At 40.2% G+C, this 17,124-nt stretch overlaps 1 protein-coding gene across 4 annotated transcripts in view; it reads left to right on the forward strand.

The window, feature by feature from the left end:
- LOC146304727 (sodium-driven chloride bicarbonate exchanger-like) overlaps window positions 1–17,124 on the forward strand; it is a 61,741-nt gene that overhangs the window by 35,293 nt on the left and 9,324 nt on the right. For all 4 annotated transcript variants that reach the window (XM_084713775.1, XM_084713773.1, XM_084713777.1 and 1 more), the window contains 11 exons: window positions 509–683; window positions 1,989–2,122; window positions 2,312–2,557; window positions 4,713–4,818; window positions 6,149–6,310; window positions 7,554–7,667; window positions 8,861–9,022; window positions 9,152–9,403; window positions 10,060–10,128; window positions 10,229–10,402; window positions 10,495–10,617. In XM_084713775.1, coding sequence (XP_084569901.1) covers window positions 509–683; window positions 1,989–2,122; window positions 2,312–2,557; window positions 4,713–4,818; window positions 6,149–6,310; window positions 7,554–7,667; window positions 8,861–9,022; window positions 9,152–9,403; window positions 10,060–10,128; window positions 10,229–10,402; window positions 10,495–10,617 — 1,717 coding nt within the window. The remainder of the gene's footprint in view (window positions 1–508; window positions 684–1,988; window positions 2,123–2,311; window positions 2,558–4,712; window positions 4,819–6,148; window positions 6,311–7,553; window positions 7,668–8,860; window positions 9,023–9,151; window positions 9,404–10,059; window positions 10,129–10,228; window positions 10,403–10,494; window positions 10,618–17,124) is intronic.

A 17,124-nucleotide genomic window follows, 5' to 3' on the forward strand; every position in this document is an offset into this window, starting at 1 on the left:
TCTTACATGGATATAAACACATGCAGCACATGGGTGGACTCAGTGTGAGGGCGCTTTGTACCTTCTCAATGTTTGGTCTTGCAAATACCCAGCATTTATTCAGCAGTGGAGGGAAGTACCGTTCCACATTTTGAGAAGTTTGTTTATTTGTTTTCTTACCCATAGTAGAAGAACTGATTCAGCTTTTTTTACTTCATTAAAAGTGAAGTGAGTAGGCCTCTGCAAATGTCCTATACAAAATAATAATATAATAATTGATAATAATAATTCCCATTAAATGCATTAAGACTAAAGTAATAAGTTTATTTTGCAAATGTAAGACATAGAAAATGCAGATATTTGTTAAAATGTATGGGGGTAAAAGTTCTCAGAAAAATAAATACTGAAAACTCTACCAAAGTACGTTAACAACATATTTGTAGTAAATTACTTCCCACCTCTGTATACAAGCATATTTATACATTATGTTTCTGTGTGATTCTATCATAAAATCCCTGTTTCACCACAGGATATTTGGCGGGTTGGTCTTCGACATCAAGCGAAAAGCTCCACACTACCTTTCCGACTACACAGATGCCATCAGTCTGCAGTGTTTGGCCTCCTTCCTCTTCCTCTACTGCGCCTGTATGTCACCTGTCATCACCTTTGGAGGACTCCTGGGCGAGGCCACAGAGGGACGTGTGGTAAGAAGCAAAATCATTATTAGACTCTATGATCACACCTTAAAGTTTTATCCTTAAACTTTTTTGATATATTAGAACATTTCACATTGATATGGTGAATTTGCTAGCAGGGCAGTAACATTAGTATTCATTTGGAGTTTTGCTTTGACCAGAGAAATATATCTGGGTCTTTGGCTACTAAATCTATTATGTTCACCCACCAGCTAGTCGTTAATTTTGTCTGGCTGTTGCTTGGTGCTAAACAGGTAGTGTTGGTGCTGTTTTTAGAGCTGTTTGTCTGAAAACTGGCAGCAAAATGAGAGCGGTTATATCATATTCTCCGTAAGTCATTGTGTATTCCTGAATGTTATATTCATAAGAATGGATTTTTGAAACACTTTAGAAACAACCAAGGTCAGATGTTTTCTTAAATCTATATATCTAGGCTTAGTATCCTGGGAACACATCACTCAGAGCAGAAGCTCTTTTTCAACAACTCCCTGCATCAGAGTTAACACATCTTGCTCAAAGGCACCTTGAAACTAGTTGCTGAGTGAAGTGAACTCTCCCTTGAATTTCTAATGTCACTCTGCTTTCCATGAAACTCAATTTAATTAACAGCTGATCAATAAGTTTGTTCTGTGTTTTTATCTATGCTGGCAGGGTGGCTCTGGGGACAGCAGTGTCAGTCTGTTGGTTGGTCACGACACCATGTAGGTCCAGGCTGATTCTCAGCAACTGTTAGATGAATGCTTTGAAATTTTGTACAGATATTCATGGTCTCCCAAGGATGAATCCTATTATGACTGTGATGATCGAGTGTCACCAGGAGGTTGAGCTTTATGGTTTTGAGTGATATCTAAACAAACGAAGTGTATCACACAGCATACCAATGAATATGTTAGGTACCAGGGTTGTTTTTTTTTAGATATTTGCAATATTACAAATGTAACTGGGATTTCGAATGAGGTTTTCTTCCTCCTGGAAGTAAACCCACTTCATTCTGGCTCTCTGCACCGGCTAAACATCAGTATGATAGCATTGTCATGTGTGCCATGCTAGTGTTTTTAACATTCAGCTCAAAGCACAGCCTATAGTTGTTAAATTTGCTGAAGACATGTATCCTAACACTGATCAAGGAAATTAGTAAGATTGGTTAAAATGAACTCCAAAGCAACATGTGCTCTTGTTTGGAAAAAACAGATCATTTATAAGTAATACCTGTGACAGTTAACAGGAATTGTTTTTTCCATCTTTTCCATATGGGTTTACCTGAGTGACGTTACAGTGTTAAGCATTTGAATCGGTATTATTTTGTGTTTCCAGAGTGCTATTGAGTCCCTGTTTGGGGCCTCCATGACTGGGATAGCTTACTCTCTGTTTGCCGGTCAGCCCCTCACCATCCTGGGCAGCACAGGGCCTGTTCTTGTTTTTGAGAAAATCCTCTTCAAGTTCTGCAAGTAGGTTATCATCTTTTTGGTATTTGTTTCATTCAAATTGTGTTTTTGTTATAGTAGAATATGTCAGTGTTGATGGTGGATGTGTGGGCTTTCCGCTTGAGTAGGAATGCCATATGTAATTGCTCATCCCTTCACTCCTGTGTGTGTGTGTGTGTGTGTGTGTGTGTGTGTGTGTCCTGTCCCTCTCAGGGAGTATGGCCTCTCCTACCTCTCCCTGAGGGCCTGTATTGGACTGTGGACGGCCTTCTTCTGTCTGCTGCTGGTGGCCACGGATGCCAGCTCACTTGTCTGTTACATCACACGCTTCACTGAGGAAGCTTTCGCTGCGCTCATCTGCATCATCTTCATCTACGAGGCTTTGGAGAAGCTGCTCCACCTGGGGGTGCATTACCCCATCAATAAACACAACAACCTTCAGAAACTCACTCAGTACTGGTAAGTGCTCTTTGGAAATCCACAAGTGCCGCTTCTTCTTATTTGCTTATTTAATTATAATTTTAATCTTGGACTCTTAGACATATTGATACACATTCATTTCAAGTTTTCTTCAGAATAAAAGTAAGCGAGTGATAGTTGTCTGCACTTTTATGGGTACATTGCAAGCAGGAATAACTAATAGATAATTTTGTATACTTTCAATGGTGTCAGTTTGGCAAAATGTAGTTAAGACTCTGGAGAAAATTAGATAAACACTAAATATACAGTGTTTTTGAAAAATGTTAAACATCAAATCATATATACAATTTTAATTACCAAAAATAATCTAGCTAACTGTAGATAAGATCTTTGTAGGATATTTTACTGAACATTGTTGGACTGGCATTGCTGGACAAAAACAAGACATTTGAATTTTTGGCCTGCGATAAAAGTGTCTGCACACCTGAATGTGCGACAGACGGTGCAACTTGAAAATATAAGAATGAACCCATAATGAAGAAAGTGTTACTTGCAGCTGGAGAAGGAAATTTGTAAAGACTGAAAAACAAAAACAAAGAGGAGTTTTAAGAATTTCTGATTTGAAACGTAATCAAATCAGAGTTAGAGAACCCAAGTTTTCAGTTGGCTGCTTGCACTCACACATATTTACAGTAAATATATTTTCTTCATTTTTTAAAGATTATGCTTTTGGGCTTTTGCCTTTATTTTGGATAGGGACAGCTAAAGATATGACAGGAAGTGGGGTAGAGAGAGGGGGAATGACATGCAGTAAATGGACCACAGATGGGAATTGAACCAGTGACCGCTGCAGAGGGCCAACAGCCTCAGTACATGGGGTGAACGCTCTACCAACTGAGCTATGGGAGCCTCCCTTTTTTCTTCATGTTAATTGTTTATTTTTTCAGGTTGAGACAAAGTCTAAAAATATTTTAGAAGATTGCTTTTGGCTCTTGGTGTCCACTCTAATCCTGTGCGCATTCTGCACTGATGTTGTCAATGTTGTTGCATGCACAGTGCACAGTACCCAACTTGGCACATTTTCACACACGTGCTCAAGTGTTTCGCTGCCTCGTCAGGCAACAGATGGTACAGTGGTATAGTACAGTCCAGTTTTTCTGTAATGGGTTTTGCTTTATGGTGAATAATCCCATGTTGAGTGCGTGTCCGGAGGACTGTGCATTACCCCGCTACATACTGTAAGCTGACGGGTGTCTGTGTGAAGCCAAGAACTCCTTCTGTGGTTTTCTATTCTGGTGGGATGGACAGCAGGGGATGCTGACATTTAGTTTTGTAAAATGCCAGCAAAATGAGTCATTTGATGTTGAAGGCTGAACATTTCGGAAGTGGTGGTGGCAGGCCTGCAACTTACCATTATTTTCATTATCTGTCCTTCATGTCAAATTCATTGTTTGGTCTAGAAAAATTGGAAAATCTCTCCAATGTAATGCACTTTGCTGAGTATTTTGTGTGTATTCTTCTTTTTTAACTATCTATATATACCTTTTTTAAAGCTTAATTTAATTATGACTGTGGCTAGGATGTGCTGTGTTTGTTTGGGATTTTTGTCCTTCTTCCTTTGTATAATATTGTTATTTTCTTGTGATGCTCTCAAAAATGATAAACGGAAAAATATATGAAGGATTGTTTGCAAATGCACCATTACATAGAGAGTGAATTAGGAGAGGAAGTGCCATCAGTGAGAACAAAGCAGTGAATGAGAGAAATAAAATGTTATTTTTCCGATTTTCCTGTCTCACAGTTCAGATTGTCAGACGTTTTAAAGCACAATAAGCCGACATTACCTCATACGGCCGCCGTGATCCTCAGTCTGCTCGGCCTTTTTGTGTCTGTGTGTAAAACTCTTTCTGATGTAACCATCGGTCACTATGTTTTTATGGAGTTCTGACCTCAAAACCTGCGCGCTGTATTGGCTGGGGAGCTACACACCACTGCCAATCAGGCTTAAGCCCAGAGGCATCCTAAGCACAGCAGAACATGAGAAAATGAGGAAATATAGGCAGAGGACAGGGTCTGTTTAAATACACTTCTACTTGGTCATAGGTGATGATTGAGAGTGATTACGTGTATAGAAGTCTGAATGAATTTATTTATATTTTTTACAAGTATATATGCCTTGTTCTGTCCTCCATAGGTGTATGTGTGCGGAGCCCAGAGATCCAAGCAATGAGACTCTGCGGTTCTGGGAGGAGAGAAACATCACGCCCTCCCAGGTCAACTGGACCATGCTAGAGGTCAAGGTAAGGAACCCTCGACATGTGGAGTAAATTATAGCAAAACTAGCTGTGCCTCAGGTACATAGAAATAAAGGTTGTCTCATTTAGAGATTCTTTATACGAAACAGGCTTTCTTTGGTTCAAGCAGACTTCTAATGATGGATAAACAACCCAAAGAAGATCTGGATCTGTAAGCTGTTGAGAAATGGGAGTCAAAGTGTTGAAGACAGACGAGGGAAGGCAAACACAGACGGACAGAAATAGCACATCTCATCACAGCTGCCAGCCTTCAAACTTAACCCACAAACAAAATACCCTTGAAAGTTGGGGATATTTGTTACAGTCTCTGGCACCGTGTTGTGTCTCACATAGCCCACACTTAACGTTATCGAGAAGCGTCATAAGTCTAGGCGGGGATTAAGAACGTGTGGGCAGGATTTCACAGGATTTAGCCGTGCAGAACGAGCATGGAGATGCAGTGTGGAGAGCGGATTCTCTCTCTTGCAGACACAAATCAGTCATGCCAGTGGCGGCGTGCTGCGTCACTCCTACACGTGCTTGTTTGATGTACAGCAGCTACTAGTTTGGGAGACAGACAGGTCACTGGGATTATATATAAATGGATGAATCATATACTATATAGATATTTATAGGCTTTTAACCTGGACCCTATTTTCCCATGTGTATCTAAGTGACTAATGCAGACAACAACTTTTGACATTCTTTAAGTATTGAGGGAGAGTACAGAACAACTGCACACTGTCAAAGTATGTTCATTAAAAGTGCTTGGCTGACAGGTGATGGCTGACAGTATATACCCATATATGTGAGTATATACACATATATATACATACAAATATTGCTGACAAACTGACCTACAAACATACATGATTTTACTTTAAAAAGTCATTTGCGGTCTCTAGATTTTGTCCTTCCTCTGAGCCAGTTTGTGACAAAATGGGGGCTCCTCTGTGATGAATCTCTCACATATTTTGTCTAGACTGGGTCAAAGGAAGGACGAAATATCGAGACCACATGACTCTTTAAAATAAAATGAATTTGAATTTAAAAAAAAAGAAGAAACAAAAATGGAGTAAAATAGGGTCCAGATTGAAAAATACCAAACTTACCCTTCATAGCATTGAGTGCTGAAGAAATCAATGCTGAATTTACCAGATTGTTAGTTTTCAGACTTCACTAATTCACCACTGACATCCGTCATCGCCATTATCTCCACTGCCACTCTAATCATTTTTATTGGCCTTATTATCCCCACCACTCTCATGCTCATCATCATTACCATCATCATCATTATCATCATCATCATCATCATCGTGTCCTCTGGTGCCAGTAGGAGTGCGAGATGTTGCACGGGGAGTTCGAGGGCAGCGCCTGTGGCCCCCATGGCCCCTACATCCCAGATGTCCTTTTCTGGTGCGTGGTCCTCTTCTTTTCCACTGTCTTCATGTCTGCCTTCCTCAAGGAGTTCAAGACGAGCCGCTACTTCCCCACCAAGGTACATATCACACTGCGGTCATCCCTGAATGACTCACAAACACTTGTTTGTATCAATTTTGGTAGACATTTAAAAGTACAAATACTTTTAGAGTTCCTGCCTGATACTGTCTTCAACTGCAAGATTAAATCTGCTTCATTAATTTTACAGTCCTCCCTTTATTCGCATTTTGCCATGGGACTGAAATTACACTGAAATTGGTTTCCATGTCATAAATTTGTTTCTGTCTGTGTCATTTTAGATCATACTGCCATCTATTGGTTGTTCTACAACACAGGGAAAAAACTGCAGTCTGTGCAGCAGCTCTATATGTGCAATTTCTATGATTTATCATTGAGATGACACTCATGAGCGTAATATGTGGCGTGATGCTGACATACTAATCTATAGTTTGTTGGCGCCACCTTGTGGTTTTGGGTGCTACACCGTAGTCATCAAATAAATATCATTAAGCAGAACAAGCAACATATCTGCTTGATTGAGCATCAGTCTGCTCTCAGACTGGATCAGTCAGAGCAAAATATCGCTCTATATAAAGGGAAAAACATCATAAATGTTACACAAGAGCATATCAAATCTAATACTTCAGTCAAATGTAAATCATCCAAAAGGATGACGGTGCTCACACTAGTTTGTATTTTTATTTAGGTTTTTTCCATCCGGTTCAGGTTTAGTAACTTTTAAGAGTGAGTTTGCCCATTTTAGTTTATTTTTTATTGTTTAAAAATATTTCTTCATTACTTCTTAGTCTCAGTATTAGCTTTAGTTTTTTTTTTTATAATGTTGGGTCCATTTGTCAGGGTCCAAAGAGAGTTTTATTTTAGTTTCTTAAGTACACAATGTCATTTCAGTTTTATTTCAGTCAACTAAAGTGTTAGTTTATTTATTTTTTTCTTTATTTGGAGAGGGACAGTTGAAAATGTGACAGGAGGGGGGGATGACACGCAGCGAATGGGCCACAGGGGGGAATTGAACCTGCAACCACTGCAGACGACCAATAGCCTCAGCACATGGGGCAAACGCTCTACCAACTGAGCTATAGGAGCACACCTCAAGTTTATGTTTTCTGTTTAATTGTAGTCAACTATAATAACCTTGCTACGTTCATAGAAAAATATCACATAGAAAAGTAGAAAATAATAATACAGTATATTGTGTCTGACTTTCGCCTTCAGTTATTTTTTGATATAGCACCTGTAGAAGCAGGCTGTTTGAAAAGTGTGTATCTCTTTGTTTCCTCCAGGTGCGGGCCATCATCAGTGACTTTGCTGTCTTCATCACCATCCTCACTATGGTCTTAGTAGATTATGCCCTGGGGATCCCCTCACCTAAACTGCAGGTCCCCAACAAGTTCAAAGTAAGCCCACATGAAAGCATCCATTATAAAAACCATCTGTTTTTACAGAATATGACTTTTCCATCTTTTATTTTAGATCTTAAAATAAAAAAAGGCATTGGGAAATGAATGCACAATAAGAATGTCAGTTAGATTTGATACCATGTTATTTTGGCATTGATTAAATATGCTGGTACGGTTTAGTTTAGTTTTGATCCCATACTATAATATGTAAAACATAATTTAACAAAACATACATATACATATGATTGTATATATTAGCAATAAGTGAGTCAGGCTGGATATTTTGAGGAGGGAGAAAATGAGAAACACACAAGTGAACATAATTATTTAAATCTTTTTAAATTAAAAAATATTGAAATTGTATGTTTCCAATCCACATAGCACGATGCCTAAAAAGTCTGGTTTGTTTGAGAAATACACAGGAATTCAGCATTAATCAGTTGACAGTAGTTCTACAAAAAAAGAGGAAAACAATTTGACATAATCAAGAGTGAGTTAGACATTAATAATCTAATGAATGTGAGCATCAGATAAAATCAACGCACTCATGAAGAAAATGGTGAGATGAGAAAATTATAATGTAGATAAATAATGTGTTCACAGCTCCATTCGTTTCTGATTTTTGCCTGTAAAGCTTTCACAGATTAGAAAACCTTTCATCATTACTGAGTGTGGCTTGTTAGCTTACCTGTCAAATTTTCTCTCATGATGTGCAAATTCAGCTTGTCAACAAGTAGTCTGACTGCCGATTCTGTGACCTGCAATGATTCACTCTTTTCTTCAGGGACTCCATCAGTGATGATAATATTCTTTGATTGGCTCTGTAGAGACTTTCTTAAAAGGAGCTCTTACAGAGGCAGACTCACTCACTTCAGACCTGTAGCATGGTCAAAGAGTCTTTTGTTATAATCATTAAGATCCTTTTGGGAGAACTGCAAACTATCTTTTATGTCCTGTACATCTTTCATATTTTTTTCAGTTCTTTGGTCGAGTCCATAAATAATTAAACAATGGACTTGAAATTTCTTTTGTGGATCATGGAGCTCATGAATCACAGACAAAAAATAATATTCCTCCTCATTAGCAAACAAAAGCTGAAAAAAATAAAATAAAATACAATATTCTTCACTATTAGATTCCTCTTATCACATTTGTTTTCTCATTTCTCCATCTCTCTTCACTCTTCTCAGCCAACCAGGGACGATCGAGGCTGGATTATAAACCCTGTGGGGCCCAACCCCTGGTGGACCACCATCATCACCTTCATCCCTGCTCTGCTCTGCACCATCCTCATCTTCATGGACCAGCAGATCACAGCCGTCATTATCAACAGGAAAGAGCACAAACTGAAGGTATTTCAGAGTTTTCATTTAAAATCCTAACAGAAAAATAACCACATGAAAGCCTTTTTAACAAACATGTCTTCGGAAATAATGTAAACATGTCTTTGTCTGTGACAAATTCTTCTTCTCAATCTCCAGAAAGGCTGTGGCTACCACCTGGACCTGTTTGTGGTGGGGGTGATGTTGGGCGTGTGCTCGGTGATGGGCCTGCCGTGGTTCGTGGCAGCCACTGTGCTCTCAATATCCCATGTCAACAGCTTGAAATTGGAGTCGGAGTGCTCAGCCCCTGGAGAGCAGCCCAAGTTCCTGGGCATCCGAGAGCAGCGCTTCACCGGCCTCATGATCTTCACCCTGATGGGCTGCTCCGTTTTCATGACCTCCGTGCTAAAGGTCAGGGGATAAACACCAACATATGAAGGACTGTTGTATCAGACTGCATTTGTTTTAGCTAGGTGTATGCTAGCGCACTGGTAACTCAGTCTTTCACTTTTCTTTCTTCCTAAAGGTCATCAAGTTTTTTTTATTGTCTTTGAATTAATTTTGTCTGTTTGTTTTGAATATGTTAAACAAAGAATATACACTAAGACTGGGTTGCACCAACAAGGATTAATTTTTAACCACAGTTAAACCTGATTTAACTTTAATTTAAACCTCTCTTTAAGACTCAGTTTAGTTTTTACTTTAAATTTAATTATCTTGCCCCAAAACGTTACACTCCAATTTAAACTGTAATCCAGTATTAATTTTAAACTTACACTTAAGGAGTTTTTTATCTTTAAAAATAGCTGCCTTTTTGACATAGATTGGGCAAAATAGCTTGCAAACAATGCAACATTTTATTACAGAATACAGCAAAGCTTAAAGTTAACAGTGACCCCTCTCCTTTATTCTTACAAGGTCCCAACAGCTCTGCTTAATTTTAAAACTGGATTTACTCATTTTAAACCTAGTTTTGCTCAACTCTGATTATAACTAATCTTAGATTAAATTAATCTTTGTTGGTGCAACCCAGTCCTCATCCTGAATATTTATCGGTCTGTCTCCAGTTTATCCCCATGCCTGTGCTGTATGGAGTCTTTCTGTACATGGGAGCTTCCTCACTCAGAGGCATTCAGGTGAGCTCAAACTCTAGCTGCTCATATTTGAGTAGATCATGAACTAATCGAGAAAAGATGCAGGCTGAATTGAATGGATTGTCTGTTTGTATGTATCCAGTTCTTTGACCGTCTAAAGCTGTTCAGCATGCCAGCCAAACATCAGCCAGACTTCATCTACCTTCGTCACGTCCCACTCAGGAAGGTGCACCTCTTCACCATCATCCAGCTCAGCTGCTTGGTCCTCCTCTGGGTCATTAAGACCTCCAAGGCTGCCATCGTCTTCCCCATGATGGTACATGAAGTGTGTTTGTGTATGCATTATGTACTCTGTCTGTGCGCAATGCACATGATTAGTTGATTTCTGTCTGTTTCTTGCTACATCAGGTCTTGGCCTTGGTGTTCATTCGTAAGCTGCTGGACTTCATCTTCACCAAGAGAGAACTGAGCTGGTTGGATGACCTGATGCCAGAGTGGAAGAAAAAGAAACTGGAGGATGCACAACAAGAGGTGCAGTTATCCTCCAGCATAGGAGAACTCTGATTACTTCAAATTTCCACCACTGCAGTGGCAAAGCCATGAAAAGTTTCCATGAAACTTTGCCACACCCATGCCCAAGACCCATATCAGATTTTAATTTTCATCACAGCTGACAAGTGTACTAAGTTTCATGAGCTTTTGAGCATGTTTTTCCACTCAAAATGCAATTTTAGTTAATTATGAAAGCTGGTGTTCAAAACAAAGTGTGAAAAGCTTTAAGAAAGACAGCTCAAGTATCTCTTGCCCATTATCTCAGGAAGGTACAGCACTGCTTTGACATTTTGAGGAAGTGCGTTCAGTCACTCTGTGAATTTTTAGTTCCATTTCCAGCATGAAGCATGAAAAGCTCCAAGAATCAAGCATCACCTAGTTGAGCAATAGCTCAGCATGGAAGAGGGCTGTTCTGAATTTCTGAGGCTGTGGATTCAATCCTTATGAGGCTGTCTGACTTTTGAAGGCCATAGTCCCAAAATAAAAATTGAAAACTTCGGAGAATCAAGCTTTGGTTGTGTGCTTCAGTAGCTTACTTAGTAAGAGAAATGCTTCCAAGGTTGAGGTCCTGTGTACAAGCCTTAGCAACCTTCCTGAATTTTGATAGATGGAGTCTCTGAGAACCAGAGCTTGACTGTCTGCACCAATAGCTCAGTTTGTAAGTAAACAGCTGCTGAGTTGGACATTGTGTGTTTGATTCCTTATGAGGTCTGCTGACTTTTGAAGGCCAGAGTCCAAAGAAAATAGTGAAAACCTCTGAGATGCAAAGCTTAGCTGTTATTTCCAATAGCTCAGCCTGTAAGAGGACTGTTTGGGAATTTTTGGTTGTGTGTTCGATCCTTATAAGACTCAGTGACTTTTGAAGGCCGGAGTCTAAAGAAAAAGTGAAAACCCCTATGGTTTGACCCCTATGATGGCTTGAGAGGTTCAAACCTTATCACCTGCAGTGAATCTTGAAGGCCATAGTCCAAAGTTCTGAGAATCAGCTCTGCAGTGTCTGATTCAATAGCTCAGCCTGTAAGATGATGTCTTGGCAGGTAGAGTTTGTGTGTTTGATCCTCTTACCCTCAGTGACTTTTGAAGACCAGTCACCAAAGAAAAAAAGTGAAAACCTCTGAGAATGAAGTGGTGACTGTCTGCTCCAGTAGTGCAGGGTCTAAGAAGATGCTTTGCTATGCTGAAGTTGTGTGTTCAATCCTTACAAGACACAGTTACTTTTGAAGGCCAGAGTCCAAAGAAAAAAGTGAAAACCTCTGAGAAACAATACTTGAATGTCTGATCAAATAGCTCAGACTGTAAGAAGAAGGTTGGGGACCCTGAGGGCGTGGGTTCAATTCCACAATTTCATCTTTTTTTTCATTGCTCTGGGTCACTGTGTCTGTAGAGATGATTGATCTTAACCTAAGAAGTTTAATGTTCACCTGCAAATACTTACCTGAATGACAATCAACCAATTAACAACATGAGTGTGTAAGATTTTAGCTTTATTGTTCGTACGACATGATGATGTTGATGGATCACCTTTACATACAGCGTTTTTGTTTTTTAAATATTGGACTATGCGGTGTTCAGAGGTGTGGTCTTAAATTTGAGTTATCTTCATTGTGAAAAACAAAGAAAATGTAGTAAAAGTTACCAATGAGAGTTGCCTGTGGTTTTCATTTGAATACAACACTCAAGCAAAATGGTCAGGAGGAATAGCTCAACATGATAAGCTGCTCATCACTGTTACCTGAGGTGACCTCTTAGAAGAAGAACTTTCCTGTGTGATCCAATAGCTCATGTGGTGGTGGTGGTGAGGTGGGTTGGTCAGGGGTGGGTGGTGGTGTTGATGAGGTGGTGGTGAGGTGGGTTGGGTGGGGGTGGTGTGGTGGTGGTGGTGAGGTGGGTTGGGCGGGGGTGGGTGGTGGTGGTGGTGATGAGGTGGTGGTGAGGTGGGTTGGGTGGGGGTAGGTTCTGGTGGTGGTGGTGTGGGGAGTTTCAAGTCTGCCGAGATTTCTGCCGAGTGGTAGACTCGAAACACCCCACAACACCAAAATAAGCTACCTCCAGATCCGACCCCCGCCCAAACCACCACCACCACCAACCCCCCCCCCCCCCCCATCACCAGCAGCACCACCCCCCCGCTTTTGCTTTTACAAGGGAAATAATTCAAATTTACAACCACACTTAAGAACATCACAGGTACCAATAAAAAAAAAAAAACAAAAAAAAAAACAAGTGCAGGAATAGCTCAACAAGATAAGGAGCTAATGTCTGGAACCTGAGGTGGGTGGATCAAATCCAAGCTCTCCAGTCCTAAACTTTTCAAAGTATTAGTATTGTCACTAATTGAATAAGTATGTAAAGGTCCTTGTAAGGATAATAAATGATGAGATAAAGCGGAAAAATCCAATCCAATCAGTTTTCCACTTTTTCTTGTCTAATATGTGAAGAAAATCTTTTAAAAAACAGCCCAAACCTGTCTGATCCAATAGCTCAGGTTGTAAGACAATGGCTTGAGAGTTTGAGGTTGTGAGTTCAATTCTTATGAGACTCAATGACTTTTGAAGGCCAGAGTCCAAAGAATGAAATGAAAACCTCTAAGAACCGACAAATAATTACCTGATCTAATAGCTCAGGTTGTAAGACAATGGCTTTAAAGTTTGAGGTTGTGAGTTTGATTCTTATGAGACTCAGTGACTTTTGAAGACCAGAGTCCAAAGAAAAAAGTGAAAACCTCTGAGAACCTAAAGCTTACTACCTGATCCAATAGCTCAGGTTGTAAGACAATGGCTTGAGAGTTTGAGGTTGTGAGTTCGATTCTTACAAGGCTCAGTGACTTTTGAAGACCAGAGCCCTGATTCAAATGATCAGGTTGACGATGAGCTGATTGTTTGGTTGAGGTGTGTTGGAGCAGAGAAACATCTAAAACATGCAACATGAAAAACATGAGTGAGCTCTGAGGACCAGGGCTGAAAAACACTGTACCATGACTGTACTCAAATGTAAAGATGCAACAAAGTTTAAAAAAAAAAAAAAAAAAGTGTTAAGAAGGACCAACACAGATCACATTAAGATTTGTTGTTCTTCCGATGACATGGTGCCAGCAGCATAAACATGTACAAATTCTATGTTGTGCCTCTGTTTATCATATTACATCTGTAAAATATATATGACAGTAATCCTAATGCATTGAGGGAAGGGGGGCTGAAGTCGCAGAAGGGGGGAATTGAACTGGAAACCTCATGACAACAAACCCAGGAAGGAAACCACTACACTAATCCAACCGCGCCACCCACCCCCGCATTTTTTTTTTTTCTTAAATGTCAGAAACTCGGTGGACTCGGCAGACTCTTGCTGACGTGGGACCGACATGGCTGTGCTACACTTGGTAGACTTGGTGCACCTACTACACTTGCACACTTATGAACACCAGCAATGTCACTACCACGTCAGCAGAGGGCAGCACAGTCTCCACCACTTGGACTGGCCTATTTTTCACACTTTATTTTGATCCTTTCAACTTTTTTTTTAAAGGTAAAATCATCTGTGGACTCCATAAACACGAAGACCATAACTAGATCACATAGGTAGACAATCTGAGTTATCTCAAGTGTAAAAAAATAAACAAAAATGTCATAAAAGCGATCAATAAGAGTTCTCTGTGATTGTGATTCTTGTATGATAATTAAAAATGAAGAAGAACTCTTGGGAACACAGACACAGTTGGATTGAATCATATCAAATAATAATACAATGGTGATAAATGTTCTCCTCCAATCTTCCAATCTTCAGACACTGAACTCTGGAGTCTAACCACCAGCCACAATTTCCTCAACTGTGATAGGCCAGTCCAAGTGGTGGAGACTGTGCTGCCCCCTGCTGACGTGGTGGTGACATGGCTGGTGTTCATAAGTGTGCAGGTGTAGTAGGTGCACCAAGTCTACCAAGTGTAGCACAGCCATGTCGGTCCCACGTCAGCAAGAGTCTGCCGAGTCCACCGAGTTTCTGACATTTAAGAAAAAAAAAAAATGCGGGGGTGGGTGGCGCGGTTGGATTAGTGTAGTGGTTTCCTTCCTGGGTTTGTTGTCATGAGGTTTCCAGTTCAATTCCCCCCTTCTGCGACTTCAGCCCCCCTTCCCTCAATGCATTAGGATCACTATCATATATATTTTACAGATGTAATATGATAAACAGAGGCACAACATAGAATTTGTACATGTTTATGCTGCTGGCACCATGGCACCTTACAATTAATTAATGAACATGTGTTTTATCATTGAAACATGAAGATTAAAGACACAACATATATTTGACATATGAATGGATCCTGATACACTGACAGGTAACACAGGAGGATCTTTATGTTTGAGTACAGTCATGGTACAGTGTTTTTCAGCCCTGGTCCTCAGAGCTCACTGCCCTGCATGTTTTAGATGTTTCTCTGCTCCAACACACCTGATTCAAATGATCAGGTTGACGATGAGCTGATCGTTTGGTTGAGGTGTGTTGGAGCAGAGAAACATCTAAAACATGCAACATGAAAAACATGAGTGAGCTCTGAGGACCAGGGCTGAAAAACACTGTACCATGACTGTACTCAAATGTAAAGATGCAACAAAGTTTAAAAAAAAAAAAAAAAAAAAATGTTAAGAATGACCAACACAGATCACATTAAGACTTGTTGTTCTTCCGATGACATGGTGCCAGCAGCATAAACATGTACAAATTCTATGTTGTGCCTCTGTTTATCATATTACATCTGTAAAATATGTATGATAGTGATCCTAATGCATTGAGGGAAGGGGGGCTGAAGTCGCAGAAGGGGGGAATTGAACTGGAAACCTCATGACAACAAACCCAGGAAGGAAACCACTACACTAATCCAACCGCGCCACCCACCCCCGCATTTTTTTTTTTTCTTAAATGTCAGAAACTCGGTGGACTCGGCAGACTCTTGCTGACGTGGGACCGACATGGCTGTGCTACACTTGGTAGACTTGGTGCACCTACTACACTTGCACACTTATGAACACCAGCCATGTCACCACCACGTCAGCAGGGGGCAGCACAGTCTCCACCACTTGGACTGGCCTATCACAGTTGAGGAAATTGTGGCTGGTGGTTAGACTCCAGAGTTCAGTGTCTGAAGATTGGAAGATTGGAGGAGAACATTTATCACCATTGTATTATTATTTGATATGATTCAATCCAACTGTGTCTGTGTTCCCAAGAGTTCTTCTTCATTTTTAATTATCATACAAGAATCACAATCACAGAGAACTCTTATTGATCGCTTTTATGACATTTTTGTTTATTTTTTTACACTTGAGATAACTCAGATTGTCTACCTATGTGATCTAGTTATGGTCTTCATGTTTATGGAGTCCACAGATGATTTTACCTTAAATAAATAAGTTGAAAGGATCAAAATAAAGTGTGAAAAATAGGCCAGTCCAAGTGGTGGAGACTGTGCTGCCCTCTGCTGACGTGGTAGTGACATTGCTGGTGTTCATAAGTGTGCAGGTCTAGTAGGTGCACCAAGTCTACCAAGTGTAGCACAGCCATGTTGGTCCCACGTCAGCAAGAGTCTGCCGAGTCCACCGAGTTTCTGACATTTAAGAAAAAAAAAAAATGCGGGGGTGGGTGGCGCGGTTGGATTAGTGTAGTGGTTTCCTTCCTGGGTTTGTTGTCATGAGGTTTCCAGTTCAATTCCCCCCTTCTGCGACTTCAGCCCCCCTTCCCTCAATGCATTAGAATCACTATCATATATATTTTACAGATGTAATATGATAAACAGAGGCACAACATAGAATTTGTACATGTTTATGCTGCTGGCACCATGGCACCTTACAATTAATTAATGAACATGTGTTTTATCATTGAAACATGAAGATTAAAGACACAACATATATTTGACATATGAATGGATCCTGATACACTGACAGGTAACACAGGAGGATCTTTATGTTTGAGTACAGTCATGGTACAGTGTTTTTCAGCCCTGGTCCTCAGAGCTCACTGCCCTGCATGTTTTAGATGTTTCTGTGCTCCAACACACCTGATTCAAATGATCAGGTTGACGATGAGCTGATCGTTTGGTTGAGGTGTGTTGGAGCAGAGAAACATCTAAAACATGCAACATGAAAAACATGAGTGAGCTCTGAGGACCAGGGCTGAAAAACACTGTACCATGACTGTACTCAAATGTAAAGATGCAACAAAGTTTAAAAAAAAAAAAAAAAAATGTTAAGAATGACCAACACAGATCACATTAAGACTTGTTGTTCTTCCGATGACATGGTGCCAGCAGCATAAACATGTACAAATTCTATGTTGTGCCTCTGTTTATCATATTACATCTGTAAAATATATATGATAGTGATCCTAATGCATTGAGGGAAGGGGGGCTGAAGTCGCAGAAGGGGGGAATTGAACTGGAAACCTCATGACAACAAACCCAGGAAGGAAACCACTACACTAATCCAACCGCGCCACCCACCC

The sequence above is a fragment of the Lutjanus erythropterus genome, chromosome 24, assembly GCF_056507025.1.
Source record: "Lutjanus erythropterus isolate fLutEry1 chromosome 24, fLutEry1.hap2, whole genome shotgun sequence".
In the NCBI taxonomy this organism is placed as follows: domain Eukaryota; kingdom Metazoa; phylum Chordata; class Actinopteri; order Lutjaniformes; family Lutjanidae; genus Lutjanus; species Lutjanus erythropterus.